At 37.0% G+C, this 16,296-nt stretch overlaps 1 protein-coding gene across 2 annotated transcripts in view; it reads left to right on the top strand.

Annotated features, from left to right (window-relative positions):
- BCKDHB (branched chain keto acid dehydrogenase E1 subunit beta) overlaps positions 1-13,496 on the top strand; it is a 112,712-nt gene extending 99,216 nt beyond the window's left edge. Inside the window, exons 10-11 of one of the 2 annotated variants that reach the window (NM_204657.2) lie at positions 7,503-7,655; positions 10,866-13,496. In NM_204657.2, coding sequence (NP_989988.2) covers positions 7,503-7,643 — 141 coding nt within the window. In that variant the 3' untranslated portion in view covers positions 7,644-7,655; positions 10,866-13,496. The remainder of the gene's footprint in view (positions 1-7,502; positions 7,656-10,865) is intronic. The other variant, XM_046938414.1, reaches the window with a different exon arrangement.
- The last annotated feature ends 2,800 nt before the right edge of the window (positions 13,497-16,296 follow it).

Here is a 16,296-nt window from a genome sequence, read left to right as displayed (position 1 = left end):
CTAATTAAATAAAGCAATTATCTACTGATACCCTTGAGCCTCAAAAACTATTATAACTGTGGGACTAAGGACAAGGTTAGGAAATATGTCCCACTGCAAAATATTCACAATTACTACTGGTTTTAAGAAACTCAATAGTAAACTTGAAATTTACTATAGAAAATATAATTTGTGGTGACCATGCTATACGTTTCTCGGTTACTCTATAGAATGAGTAGCATCCGTAATTTGTAGGAAAGACTGTAGATTGTTTCAGGTAGAGTGAAACAATATAGAAATAGGAAAAAAAATTCTAGAACTTGTAGAGAAAAGGCAGGAAGTGATCATTTAGTGGATTATGGTTAAATATAGAAAACCCTACTTGCCAAAAGGAATTAGTAGGGTTCATTTAAGACAAGAGCATATTCTAGCAATCTTTAAGTTCTGTTACATCCTCTTGAGCTTTTCTGTTGTGTGCTGTGTATTTTGTGGAGTAGTCATGTCTGCTGCTGCATCTCATAAATAAAATTAGAATGAAGTTGTTCAACAATAAAGTTATAAATTTACAATGAAAAACTTCAATTATGTCATTTTGAGTTGAATGTGTTTATGTTCTGGTCTTGAAGTCTTGCACATTACATATAAATAGTGTAAAATTTTTGTGGAAAATCTTTTTGGATAAAGCATGATAGGGTGGAGTGGAGTCAAAATTACTTTTTATTTTTTGTCTCCACTTAGGGGAAGGATAAATTAATACAAACAGATTTTTTGTTGTTTTGATTTTTAAATGCCTTAGAATTGTGATGCTGATTTTGGTTTTGTACTACCAGGATCACCAACTTACTGTCTCTAGTCTCAACAGCTTCCAGTTAATGCTGTTGTCATGAACATTTCCTGGAGTGACTGTGTTGTAAATTTGACCAAAAGAAATTTAACAACCCAATGCAAGACTGATACAGTTTGTTAAGATGATTGCTGTCCACTCGTGAAACTAGCTGAAATTCAGTTTGAAGGCAGTCTTCAAACCAGAGTGTGCATGAGAGCCTAGCTGCATCAGACATTTCTTCCATAACTGATGTTGCAGCTAATGAAGGTCAAAAAAGTGGTATGATAAACAAGAAATAAAATATTCTTGAGCCCATATGGAAATCCTCCATGTGTAATGGAGCTATGTGATGGAAATGAATAAAGGCAAAGAAATGTGTCATTGGTGACTCCTGCCATCCATAAACTATTGAAGCTAGAGAAATTAGTTTACATTTTCTCTTGATGAAATTGCAGAACTTTAAAAACTCACAGTTAATATTTCATGAGCAGCATTGTTTTCTCACTGTAAGCAGCTCAGTGAGTCTGCGATTTCAGTACATGAGTTACAAAACGTGTGACTCCACGTTGGAGTCCAATATGGATTTCAAAAGTTGAAATTCAGCCCATAATAAGGAGTATGTCCCGAATTTCTGATCAAATCCTCTTTCTTGATATTTACAGCTCACAAAGGTACAAGTGGCAATGAATACAACATTGTCCCCATTTGTTTTACTTGGCTAATTATGCACATTCTTTTCTGTGAAATGGAAGTAATGTGCTTAGCAGAGTAAATTGGTTATTTTTTAATATAAAGAAATTGCAAATGGTCTGGAAAAGTATGCAACATAAACATTTTTCAGGGACATAAAGAATAAAAAACATCCTTTCAATGTCATTAGTTTCATCAGCTAATAATGTGCCAGAAACAAAACATGGAAACATGTATCTGCAGTGTATCAAGGATAACAGAAAATTAATGTACTGGATTCTCTAGACAGTGACTTTCCAGAAAATATTCATGTAATATTTCAATCATTTTTATTTTTTACTTCTAGAACCTATATTAACGGCGTTGGCTTGCAAGATAGCTGTTGGCATGTAGCCATCCAATAGTTGCTATAAGAGACCTAATAACACTTTATGGGATTGCAGTTATGTCTGTAGCAGCAGCAGTTTGCATCCTGCCTGAGGGGAGCAGTTTTGCAAATGCTTTATTTACTACATGCAGATGTTTTTATTCTCACATTTAATATGTCAGGGTTACTTCCACGTGTATTAACCTCATTTTGCTTTTTGTTCAAATTCCTTCAGCATTTATTGGGAACTGGTACATGGTAGAAATATGTTTTCTAAATGTTTGTGTGGTATGTATATAAAAGAAATATATGTTACTCAGTAACCACGTCCCTGTCTCTTGTGTCCCGTTCCCTTCTCCTGCTTTGGATTGTATGTATTACATACACACAATTTGATGGAGACAATATTTAAAATGGACATGCTCCGTCCCTTTCTTTTCTGGTAAAGATGTTAATATAAATAAGTCTTTTATAATAATATAAGTCTTTTATACTAATATAAGTAAGTCTTTTACCCAGCTTCCTTTTTGTTTTCTTTTTTTTTTTTCAAGTTTGAGATAAGTATGATAATTCAGTATCTCTTAGGTGATTTAAAACAGACTGGATTAAGCAAGATTATTAAAAAGCTTCATTATGGTCTACATGTCTGGATTCTGAACGTTCTGAGATCAGTAAATATTCACTGTAAATAGATCCACTGCTCATTAAAAGTAGCTGGAGTAAATTCTTATGTTAGTATGATGGTGATGACTGTAAGGGAGGAGAATTAATTGGAATTAAGCTTGTGCATTTCATATTACAATGCTTTCTCTTTTGTGCATTAATATTGGGCTTCATCTATAAATATTGTTTTATGTGATTCGGTCCTCTAAAGACAATATTTGCCATTAATTGCTTTTTTATGGTAACAGGTTAATAAATTATACAAAACAAATCCCCCTCCCCCGAGGACTTCTTTATTTCTAATTGCCAATCTGTTTTCTAATTAAGATGTTTTCTATTTGGAAATCCAGAAATAAATAATTTTAGCAGAGAACTGTTTATCTGTGTTTGGCAAGATATTAATTATGTAAATTCAAAGAGCTGGTAACAAATAAAAAGAAAGATTGCAAGCTGTACTGTGTAATAAAAGAATTATTGCAACGTGCTCTCATAGAAAGCAGAAAGCTCTGTGGCGGAATTACATATAAGAAGCATAACCTAAATGCTCTTTGAGGAAAAAAACTATCACTATTAAAGCTATCAGGGAGAGTTTTATAGCGTTATTTCAAGTCGAGTCAGGCTAAACTACTGGAAAAAAAAAAAAAAAAAAACTTCCTCTGAAAATTGACACAAAAACATCACTTCAAAATATCCCTTGGATGGATCGCACTTAGGCAGCTCATGGAAGTGACTGTTCAAAAGTATGTAACATATGTTTTGTCAAAGCAAATTCTGTTCAAACTTTGCAGCGTTCAGTGCTTGCAGCTGTCAATTACTGGTGCTACAACGGAGACGTGTAACAACTGGCACTGCTTGATGTTTCCCTTCTTGAAAGTAAACTGTGCAAAATAGGGAATTTTTAGGATCAGAAATCAAAGAAAGGCTTCATCCGGACTTACTTAGAGATCGTACCCAGAAATCCTCCTTTTATGGAACAGAGATTTTATTGACTACCCTTTTGAAAATATCTATCTATATTTTGTGATATATAAATATGTATTAAAAGGAGCTCATCATGCTTGTTATTTATCTAGAATAGGATTCATTTCATTCTTAAAGTAGTAGATAATATACAGCTGAAAATTTGCAAGGGGAAATAATGGCTAATATAAATGTAGCATTCCTCTACAAAATGGTACAGAATGAGTTTTCTTAACTGTTTGAACCCGCACTTCAGTTGAGGACAATGGCATACCTGAAATAAAAATAACAGAAAAGAAAGTGAATCTCTAAGGTGATAAGAGTTTTCTCTGAAGCATTCTTTGAATGTATATATTCTGAATTTTGCCATCCTATCATATAGATATATATGTGTGTGTGTGTGTGTGTGTACTTTTTATAGTACAGTCTACAGATATGATGCAAAATTCAGAATTGTAGTTGACAGAAATTTCACAGTTGGATTAAACCTTTGCAAGCAGTCACTGAGTTCCTGGGTGTAAATTCTGCAGTTATTGTCTGAAGAAAAGCAGCCCTTTGTGAAGTTTTTACAGTTTCTCTTACGTAATGGGCCTTAACTTTATTTTTAATCTTATTTCTATCATGGCAGCTAAACTGCAGGAGAAATATTGAAACTCCTCCCCAATTTGTCCGATCATGTTAGTCTTTAAAGGTGACTTTTGATTTGTCACAACATCTAAATTCTGTGAAAAAAAGAGTTCACTGTTGTCATATAGCAGCTCTGTAGTCATGTGATGTTGTTTAAGCTCTCCATCTCTTTTGGGTATCTGTAGTGTTGCTAAATAAGAGTAGCCTGAGAGAGAGAGGAACATAAAATGTTGCAGAAATAACTGATTTTTTAACAGAAGTTTTCCCAGCTTCAGGAATAGTCTACAGAGAAGAATAAAAAAGGTTCCCTAAGCAGTGTCAATGAACAGGGGAAAATGAACTAGATACAAAACATATGGAAATAAAAAGACCAAAGTGGGATATATAATTATTAGTATCGTTTCCAAATCATCTGTCTTAGTTACACGTTAAATAGTGTCATTTACTGTTACTTATCGAAGTGTTTGCATATGGAAGTTTGTTTGCTCTATGTATAGGATGATGCAGATTCCCCTTTACAGAAGGAAGAACTGGAGCAATAAACTCTTAAGAGTTTTCTTACTGGCCAGATGCCTAAAAGCTCTTTCCCTAAACTGTACCAGATTGCTGCGTTTTTCTATAAGATGCAGAAGGATGAGTAATACTTTCTTTCAATAATGTCCAAAATGAGTTTGTTTTTTCAGCCCTTCTGTACCATTCCATATCTCTATAAATACCCGCCATTCTAAGTTCTACATGTTTCCAGTGGTTTTGCACTGATTTAGCAACACTCTAAAGTCAAACCTGAGAGCCCAGTTCTCTGATGAGAGTACAGCACGCACTTCAGGACCTTATTGAGTGATAGTGTGAAGCTAAAATTAACTTGGGTGAAGTTTTTCGCATGAGCTAGAATACGATACTTTAAGGAAGTAGAGGGTCTATACCCAGCAACAGAGGTTATGTTTAAAATAGAATCCTGAAACATCTGGAAAATCCTTGTTTTCAGCATTTATTCTAAAAATCAAGGCACAAGATTCTTTTGTTGTGTCGCGTGTGATACATTTGTATGATTGTTCTGAATTTCAGAAGTTGGAACTGTACTTCTGAGTTGTTTTGAACTCTTCCTAAATTCATGCCGAGCAGCAAAGGTCAAAAGAAAAGAATGCTTCTGACTAAAAAGACTTTATGGAATACAACCATGTATGTTACCAGTGGTGTTGAGGGAAATTCAGGGAAGGGAAGGTAATTGGCAAAGGTTGTATCGATTAACTGAGGCCAGAATTTTACTTCTGCAGTTCAGAAGCAGGAAGAAGAGCGATGATTTTCTTCTGTCTGATCGCTTTAGAATTAAGACAATTTGGGTGTATCGCACTAATAACCATCATGTTTCCTTCTGAGCATTTTTCTCTAACAAAAAGTTATTTTTTGCTTCATTTGAATTTTGGAATCTAATATATACTAAACAAGTGTGGTTTTTTTTCATAACTGTTTTCAAGATTGAACTTTAAAGCATGTAACACTGAATCAGAAAACCTGTATCTATTTTGCTTCAAAACCATTTCATGTTTTAAGATTTTTCCCAGCTCCTTTCCCTGGAGGACGTGAGATTTTCAAGTATTCTCTCTTAAATAAGCAGAGACTTACTGAAGGCTTTCAGTTTGCATTCATTCCTCCGTAGTACAAGAGCACTTCGAGCAGTACTAGCCCTTATGTGTGCAAATGGTATGGATTACATTCACTAAATTTATAACTGTGCTGTTCTGTCGCTCTTATAAATACTGAACTATATTTGTGCTTTTGGGCATGTACAGTGGATGTCTTCTACTTTGTCCTTAAAGAGAGCTGGATGAGATTTATTTAATATTCTCAGTTATGTTTCTGTATGATATGGTTGCACAGGTGCAAAAAATCTGGCACAAAAATCTGTGCAGCAGATGTTGCTGCACATACTGTTCTTGATCAGGTGAACAGTTGTTTCCCATATAGTCTAGCTTTTAGCAGCAGCTGTGAACAAAAATCCATTTAAGGTAGGCCATTTGATGGGCCACTCGCTTGTTTTTCAAGCTCAAGAGGGGAGATGGGTTAGAAATTCACCTATAGACTATACATTTTTTTGAATTAGCATATAGCACTTGCTAGCTCTATTATTTTTCTGAGTGCAATGCCACTGATTAAGAACATCATGTTGTTTGCTCGCATTGAAGAGTTGTGACTTCTTTTTTTGGGACCAAACACTTAGCATATGACAAGTGTAACTGTAATTCTCACAGCCACCTGGATGTTTTATTTCCTTCAAAGAAATATGCCACTTCATATGCACAGAAGTGGAAGCTGCAGAAAAATTGTTATATTCATGGTTACAAGTGCTTTCTATGCTGCCATATATCATGATGTATATAAAACACAGCATGGTGGAGTTTGGCTGCCATGAATTGCAAGGCAACAATCATCGAGAATAGAGATGTCTTTAGTTTCTTCATTTGTGTGCTCTGGAGAGCAAATAGATATAGAATCATAGAATCCCCAAGGTTGGAAAAGACCCACAGGATCACCCAGTCCAACCATCACCAATAGTAATATGCTAAGATATGGTGGAAAATTAGATGATAATTAACATCAACGTTAGTTTGATGTGACAAGCTACATTCACTTGTTGTCAGTGGTCTACGCCTTCGCTCTTGTAGTCGAGACTAGCAATATTCAAACCCTATTATATATTCAGTTATTAAATATGGTAACAGTTTATATGTTTTCCCATTGGTTATTTTCAGATTAGCATGGTGCAATATTTTGCTTCCTGGTTGTTTGAGTAAAGAAACTCAGTCATTGCCAAATCTGATCTCTGAATAGAATAAAAGTTGTGTTTATTTGTGGAAAACATGGGTTTTACTTGGGAGGTGGAGATGTGGAAATGCATTCAAGTTCAAATTCATAATTTCCACAGGTGCTTAGCACTTCTCAGGCAGAGTCTGAATTGTACAAAGGTATAAAGAAATTTAAATATGATGTTCGTGTGTCCAAGAAATAATACATACAGTTAGATTACATAGATTTTCTATATGTTTAAAAGTGGTGCAGGAAAGAAACTCTCACTCCTTTGTTCCTAAAATATTTGTTTTTTGGCAACATTTGTCTGGATGTATAGCAGATGTACTAAGTATAACCTGAGTACAACTTAATGCAGCACACATGTAGCAAATGAAAATAACATTAATAGAAGTTGTTATTTTAATATGGACCTTTGGGCAAAAGGAAGCAATGTTCTGGTCTGGACTACTTATGCTGTGATATAAATAGAAGGTTTCAGTTTCCAGGACTGTCAGTCTGGCGAAGTTCATTTGACCTCAATTTGTGATGCAAGACTCCTGCAAATAATGGCCTCACTAACATTTATTCTGTTTCTGTTAATAGGAGGAATGCTTTTTGAATTTAGAGGCTCCTATTTCAAGAGTCTGTGGCTATGACACTCCTTTCCCTCACATCTTTGAGCCTTTCTACATCCCAGACAAATGGAAATGCTATGATGCCCTTCGAAAAATGATTAACTACTGAGCAGTAACACAGGTGAGAAATACTGTTGTACAATGGTGGCTTGCTTGTAAACTGTTTTGACGGGGTGATTGCAAGGTTTGAGGATAGAGTTCTACTCCTTTATTTATTTTTGTTTCACAGGAACTGCTTGTAATGGCTTTGGGCCTTTAGTCTGAAAAGTGTCTGAATATTTTTTCGTAGTGCCATTGAAGTCAGTGTTCCTTAATCAGAAAATTAAATTTCTTGTATGCTGTCAAATAAGATCAGATATATTTTCACCTATATTTAAAGACTATTATTTCACAGGAAAATCATATTGTTAAATTGTATTTTTCACTCTTTGGGTGGACTTGTAATCCTGTGAAGTACTAAGTCCTGATTTACACTGAATATAGACACTGCATGACAATTGTGCACAGAGCACTGGAAGTGTAGAAAACATTGTAGTGTTCTACAGTTCTATTCAAATATGGCTATAAGGCTTATATTTAATATTTATTCTAAAAAAAAACATTCTTTTATATAACTAACTTGCAAGTAATGTGATCGCAGAGAGATTTCTATTTGCAGAGCCTCAGGCACACTGGCCTATGAAGTAGTCTATTTTTATTACATCCCTATACTCTTTGCCTTTGATTTCATTTTAATATCATACCAAGCAGTATTTGGCTGTGCATTGGCCAACCACGACTTCAGAAATTATTGGGTGTTCTTACTGTAGAACTCTTGGTATTTAATAATCAAAGTTTAATCGTCCATTGTGTTTTGATCTTCCTTTAATTGGGTAAATCGATAGCTTTTGAGATTGAGTCTCAATAAGAAAAAAACATGCAGATGAAACCATAACTGGCCAGTTTTCTTTTAGAACAAAGAGATCCTCTAATAGGTAAAGGAATTTGTCGCTGTTGATGCTGAAGACCGTGGGTCTCAGGTAGGCCCTATATTAGGAGCGCCCTCTTGTGTCCGTTTTACTCAGACGTTAAGCTGTGAATTAGATTTAGGGCCAGGGAAGATAGTTGTCAGTACCTTAATGTTAATCTCGTTTGTACACATTCTTCCAGGATGACTTTTTGCATTTCACCATCTTTGTTTTCCGTGGTAGCTGAAAACTGAATTTCTGTATGCAAAAATGAGAATTCTACCACTGAGGCAGCATCTCCAAAAAATAATGTAGTTCCCCATACAATGTGTCTCCAAAATCACCCATTATTGACATACCATAGCATTTCTTAGGAGAATGTTGTAAACTCTTTTGTAGAGTATGCTGTCTTTTTCACAGCAGTTATTCTTGCCTTTTATCTGAGTTTAACATATTCAAGCTGTGTTGACGGTGCCTCACATGCACATAGTTGCTTATCCTGAGGTTGACACTGCATATTGTTTTCTTGGTCAAAGATAGAGTTTGACAATGCATCCTGTATGACTGCCAGTGTCAGAGGCAAGAGCAAAATCTGTATCTTTAAGCAGCTTCTTAGTTATTAAAATTTATAGCTAGGTTAGGGATAAGACAGATAGCTTTGAGGTAGGCATCTAGGTTCCAGACAACAATTTGTAGCTGGGAAAAAAGATAAAGAGAGAAGAGACAGTGAGATTAAGGTGGACGTGCAGTTCCTGTGTAGTGGTGTCCGGCTGCTCATTTGGGGAAGTAAAAAGAAGAGAAGAAAGAGAAGAAACAGAGGAAATCAGACAACAAAGTGTACAAAACACACTCTTGAACACAGATATATCGAGGGGAGCTGTAGAAAATTGTCAAGTGGTTTTCTTTTACCTTTGCAGCTTTATCTACCATGTTTGCATGTTCTGGTTTATTGTTAAATTATGAATACTAAAGCTGCTAACAGATGACCTGCCTAAGAGTTTGTGTGCTTATGTAAGGTGACAATGTTTCTATTACAAATTTAGCCTCTAAAATTATCAAGTTAATGCTGTTAACTTCATTATGGAACTTTTTTCATTGTTGTTTTGTTGTATTAAAAAGTTCAAGCATGGTTCTTAAAGGTTTAAAGATGTTCTGAATGAAGGAGGTTGATTTGCATTTATTTTTCTTCTCAAGCATGTATTTGAGGTGTTGTCAACATCAAATGTCTTTTGCTCAGAACCAGTGCTACAGCTGGGAGAGGCTTGCAAGTGGCAGCAATACTTGCCCTTTCTCAGCCACTGACTTCTGCTTGCAAACAGCAAGAGAACTGTGAGACAGATAGTTTAGTAACTGTTCTCTGCAGATAATTGTTATTGCTCGTTATTAGGCAGTACCTCATAAATGTTAACTTGAGGCACAGGAAAATTATCACTCCTCTCCCCATTTGTTGAATAAAATTGAGAGACTGGGCTATAGATACATATATTTAACTTGAGACTAATAACCAGTTATTTTCAACACAGAATCCCAAATGGTTTAGGCTAGGCAGCTTGCCTTTCATCCTACACTGTCTGTAACCCATAGGATAAACAACCTCCAGAGGCTTGAATAGATCACAGCATTCCTGACTTATAATGTTTTCCTGCTGGATGACAAAAAAGAAAAAAGCATGAAAATGGCCAGTAAATCATGTCTTATTTCACAATCCAAATAAAAGATAACACAGTCTACTAGTGCTGTGAGTTAAGATGGCTTTTTGCTAGACTGTACCTCAATCTTGCATTCAAACCTTCCTGAGAATCCGTGTAATCTGTATTAAAGGTATTGACTACAGTTTTTTTACAGGACCTCTCATCAATGTAATAACAGATGAATAGGATATCTAGTAGAGCTCTAACAAAAACACAACACACGACTCTCTGCTTAGCATTCGCATACTAGAGTGGGATGGAAGATACTTTTTTGCATGAATGGCAGGAATTAGTATTGCCTTCTCAGTGGACATCAGCACTTGGTTACGGCATTTCTAATTCCTGCTCTCTGCTTGGGCAGCATTAAGAATGTGATGAAACTTTTAAGACATTACGTAAACACACTGTTAGAGTTTAGACACCTTGATGTTCAGACGGTGTTTACATCACATGGCATAATTAGGCAACTCGAAGGAAAGCATCTCAATTCACTTATCTTTAACTTCCTTTTCACCAATGGTTAGAAATGGATTTCTCCAAATGTATGTCTGATAAAGGATCTTTTTTAATATACTGCAGCGAGCATTATAAATTTAAAAAGGAAGATTACCATGAAGAATGGTAGGTGTTTAAATTGTGGATATTACTTTCTGCCTTAAGATATAAAATTTATTTTGTTATCTTCTTCTGCAGAGCTGAGAGGAAAAACAGGAAAATACAGAAGTCTTCAAAGCTCTTGGCACTTACTAGAAGTGATTTTGGAATTCACATAACAGACTGTTTTCTCTGAACTCAACTATCCTTAGTATTTATCTTGGCTGTTATTCAGAAAGTTCAAATCCTCATTAATTATGAAATTGGTGATGGACAGGTGATTGCCATAATAAGTAGTGTCAGATGTATTTAAAGATATTCCAGATGTTCTATGAAAGTTACACATTGCAGTGGTTCACAAGGTTACATCTCTAAACTTAATTGTGTAAATATTAGAAGCAGAATTTTATTCAATAAAACATATTATACAGACGTGGTCTCTTGGTTCTGTTATTGTTTTGGGAAATCCCAAAGAAGCTATTGGAATTCTGACTGTATTTTCAACAAAATAAACCTTGGACAGCCAGACCAGCTGGTGCCTCTGGTGTGACTAAGACCTCCTTTAAACTGTTTGGTGAGCTGTCTTTCAGCTGACTGTACTTCATATATAAAATAGCCCCAAATACCAATTTTCCTTCCTACAAAGGAAATGAGAACTCTATTTTTTCTTGAGGAGGGAGGACAGATTTTGTTGCATCCTTGTTATAGTTAAGAAGCTCCATTGGTTCACCCCAGTGCAATATCTGCCTTCGATGTTTTTCTTCTAGAAGTGGGATGTGCTTGCATGTGAGTGATTTGTTTAAAAAACGTGCTGTTACACTGCAAGATTCATGCTGGAGGTGGGAGAGGAGACACTGCACGTAACATCTTCTGTTGGTGAGGGCACAGAAGTGCAGAACTACCAACAAGGCAATACAATAAAATTAAACTGGAATGTTTTTCTCCTACTAATAAAAACAGCACTGAATGTCACAAAGTACAAAAAGAATTCCAGCCTTCCAGGATGAGAGCTTCTGAGATCAGTGGAGGTTTGCCAGGTTTTTGATAGTATCCTTTTTTTTTTCTGTATGACAAGCTAAGGACAGAACAAAGATGCTTGCTATGAAAGTTGTCCTCTCTTGTCCTACATTCCAGGACTGCTGAAAGGGCAGCAGATCTATCACAGTAGTTTCAAAGCCTGTTAGTGAATTCCTTTGGTAACAGCTTTTCTCACTTTTCCACCATCTAAACCGCAAATTGAGCAGTTCCTAATCTATTCTCTCGGTACAAATGAATCTACGTGTAATAACACGTTGCTTCTTAATTTTGGAGAGGCGGAGTAGTGGGGTGAGAAGGTGGGAAGAAGCCAAGCCAAGAAGCCAGTAGCCAAATAACACCTCTTCTCTCTAAGGGAGATCCTTCAGGGAGAAAGAGGAGTATCTTTTGTATTTGTTCAGGGCAGTCCCCGGGACGATGGTTGAAACACCCCAGAGATGAAGCTCAAGGAAGTAACTTCACTCTGAATGTCAGTGGATATTCTCTCTCCATGCCTGTCCATCATCTATTCTGATGATCTGGGGGATTAGAGCAGATCCACAGAAATCCAGGAGAAATGTGGCTTTTGGACCAGCACTCTCAGGAGTGTTATTATAGGTGTCAAAGTACTTGTGCCCACATCTCAAAGCAGCTTCACGGGGCTACCAGGCAACTTTCATCACACTCTCCCAAGCCTCAGGAGCAATCCTCGTTGTCTACTTTGTTGTTTCTAAGATGGGCTGATGCTTGCTTTCCAGTAGAACTCAGTTCAAAGATCCAGGTTCAAAAGATGTTTACCGATGGAAGGTGCTTAATTTATAATGCTTCAGGTCCTGCTGCCATGTTGTCTAAGATTCTGCATTCATAGTCTGTTGCCCACATTATCTTACAGGAAGGAAAGGAGGAGGAAGACATTTTGTCATAACACCACCGAAAAGTAATCAGTTAATTAATATTTCTCATCAAAATTACATTATTAGTCTTCTCTAAATGTGTTCTCCCTGTAAGTCTTCTGTAAATGCTGTGCATAGAATTTGTTAATTGTTTTAAATGCAATGGGTGCATTATGTATGTTATATTTTGTCCCACGTGATGGCAACGCTTTTGTTTTTATGAAGAAAAATGAATTTTAAAATTTCTCTTTGTAGAAAATGAATATTTTATTACCTGTCTTTTTAGAATGTGCTGTTACTGTATTTTCAAGCATATAAAATAGATACAGTACTGCCAGTTTAAAATGTGCTGTCTTTAATAGCCTTAATAGAATGCCTTGCATTTGTACTTTTCATAGATACAAGCATTTTCTAATGTATTGCAGAGTTTAAAATTAACTTACATGTATGGAAATACAGAAATAATGTATTTCTCAATAAACATGTAGAAAATATTTTCTCTTCATGCAAACTACTACGCTGTTTGAAGAGTATTTTTTGCATTTTCAGTGAGTTGTGAATCGTTTTTTAATCATATGAAAATTGTTCCTCTTTCCACCACTTTTGAGAACAGAATCCTTTTCCCGGGCAAAGATGGTTCATATTCGAAGGTACTGTGCTGTTCCCACAAGCCTGCCTAGATGGCACTGTGCACTCATGTAACCTCACAGGTGCTGCTGCTGGAGAGTGTAGCGGACAAATTATTTATGGCTCTAATTGGAAAGGGAGGTGTATGCTGACACATACAAATAACTGTCTCATTAAATTCCTCACTAATATAAACCAAAGACGATTCGTGGTTGTTGTTCTTTTTTTTTTTCTTTTTCTTTGCTGCTAAGGTTTCTTAATTAGACTAATTATATCATGCAAAAGATATGAGATGGAATACTGTCCAATTTACCCTGGAATACCCTACTGGTAGTTTCACTACTACTGTCTCCTTCTAAAGAAAAATCTTGTTGCTACTCCTTTCTCTTAGTACAGAAACTTAGAAATCTATCAAGTCCTGATCATTTAATATTAGTTGCTAGAAATAATTACTGTACGTAGTTCAGTGCTGGGTCCTGAGAGAACAGGCTGAAATTGAAGAAAGACATACAGAGCCTCTGTGGGACCACAGATTTATTAACTGCAAAGACATGTATGCTTGTCTCCATTCATACAGCTAAGACTGTAGTGCCGTAACAACTTTGCAGTAATAAACATTGCACCAAGTAATAAAAGAACGATTTAAATCACTTGAAGTGTTCTCCTTGGTGGAACTGCGTGTTTTTAGAAGGGGATTAGGCAGTAGCATATTCTCACCATGGTAGCCAGGAGTCTTAACGCAATGACCTTCCACTCTTATGGTCTGATAATCAATTCTGTGCTCGTGAACCTTTTCAGACAGCTATCTTGCTTCCGTGGCTAAAAAACAGTGTTCACAGTGCTTGGGTGTATTGCTGAACCTCTGTTCTAGCAACATAACTTCGGAGGCAGCAACTGAAAGGCATCCATTCAGCAAGCTGGCAGAGATTGTTATCATAGCAACTCATGGGGTTCAGTGAGCATTTTATGTTCATAACAAAATAAGCTGACACAATCTGTGAGTCCTGCCAGATTTCAGACCCGAAATAAGGATGCAGTTCTTTTGTAGCAATTCTGCTGCCTAGCAGCTCCACAAGGTCCGTGTTTGTTAGATAGAGGAGACGTACATCTGACTGCAGTATAAACAAGAATTTTAGGACTTAATTCATTTGCTTATGCTTTGGTGTCAAGTACCATTTGAAACACCTTGGGGTATCCTGCAGGGTCTCTAACCACCGCTTCCATAGGTCCTATGTGATATCTGCCAACCCCATGTGTATCTTGGGTGCTTTAGGGCATCTCAAATGGCACTAAGTGCTTCTGCTCAGGCATATAAATGAAGCCCTTTGTTTTCTGGGGCTTGGATAGCTGATACCTGACTATTTTTCTGCGAGCTTACATAAAGTGCTAGTGCTGAGATTAGTGTATGCCTCAATTTTCAAAATAAATTGCTGAAATGCCCAGTAAGTACATAGGATGGGATACAGGATGTGTTGTGCATGTGAAAAAAGGGGTTGTCATTTGGGTGATGGCCTGATGCTGTGTTTGGGAGTTGGTTCCTTTAGGAGAATAGAACAAAATCCCAATCCTAAAAATGTCCCCTGGCTGCAGCTCTTAAAGTTTCTGCTGAGTCTCAGAAGACAGCATGTGGGCAGGATCCAGCTGAAGTTCAGCAAAGCCATGGGGAACAGTGGTGAGTTAATGGGATACGTGGAAGGTGCAGTCCCACTGCTTCCTGCAGGAGCTTGTGCGTGGGATTCAGCTCAGGGTTAAGCCACCTATATTTAAGTGCTAAGCTATATATGTGTTTGGCTGAGCAGAGCAGTTGAGCTTGCTAGTAAGAGTTTTTAGGGTAATCTGACTCATTCTGTAAGCTGAACTGATTGTATTGACTGCCTCATGTTGTTCATGCATGAAAATGAACAAATGAGAGGCTGTAATGTATCCTGCCTGGCCTTCACTTGGAAGTCTGGAGGGGTTCAGATCTCCCATAGGTCCTCAGTCACACCTTCTAGCTCAGCTCTTGCATCTCAGTCATTCCCAGCATCTCTGCTTGATGAGATCTAATTCTCCAGCGGCTAATTCTCCAGCCCAAAAGTGAATGGTGGAGTTTAGATGTTTAACTTCAGCTGAAATTGTCCATTCTGTGCTCTTGGCAGAAGGATAAGAGAGCAGGTGGGTGTTGGGTACAAGAGGTTGGGAGAAGATGGTCTTTCTCTCAGCCTCCTGGTAGTGGCTCCACTGGTATGTAATGCTGTGCTAGTTGTCCCCACTCCTGTACCAGGGGACTAAATGATCTCATTAGCCACAGTGATTAATTTGATCATCACATTTGAATATATTTCATATATTCGGATTACAAGTGCAACAGTGAGTCATTTCCAGCTTTGGGTTTATGTTATTTGCTTTGAAATATTTGTATGTTCTTTTGTTGCCTTTTTTAACCTATTTTTTGTCTCTTTTGGAGGGGGAAAAAAGCCCAAACAATCGTAGTACATTAGGGGCAGAAACTTGAATCTGTTCTTGCTCATGTAGGTCAGTGGATAAGTATTCCACAACTGACAGTAATGTGCCATCAGTTTTTGAAAAGGATTCCCTGTTGATTCCTGTGTCTAGTTAATTACTTTTATATGATAATTAAATCATTCCCATTTACTCGCTCTCCATTTGCTTGCAGCTGAGTACTTGCTGAAAACAGAAATTGTCTGAATTTGTTACGCCTGCGATTGCACTGCTTTTACAGTGTTTGTGAGCTCTGTAGTGTGTGAGCTGCTGCTAGCTCCGGTTTTGTGCATCCCAAGCAGATTTTAGCTAAGTGACCTGGGCTGCAGATGGACAATTTCTTTCCAGTCATTTCACCACAGCCCTTACCAGCACCCTGGTGATGAAGCAGTGCAGATGAGCATGGCTGTTAACCCTCCAAGCAGAAGTTTTTGGTTAACTCTGTTGTGCTTGTCCCAGTGGAGAGCCTGGTGCTGGTGGAGGAGCTCTGCCGGGGGTGCTGGGATCTTCCTTTG

This window comes from Gallus gallus, chromosome 3 (genome assembly GCF_016699485.2).
Source record: "Gallus gallus isolate bGalGal1 chromosome 3, bGalGal1.mat.broiler.GRCg7b, whole genome shotgun sequence".
NCBI classification, from domain to species: Eukaryota; Metazoa; Chordata; class Aves; order Galliformes; family Phasianidae; genus Gallus; species Gallus gallus.
Note: the sequence above shows the minus strand (reverse complement) of the source record. Positions and strands in the feature narration are given on the sequence as shown.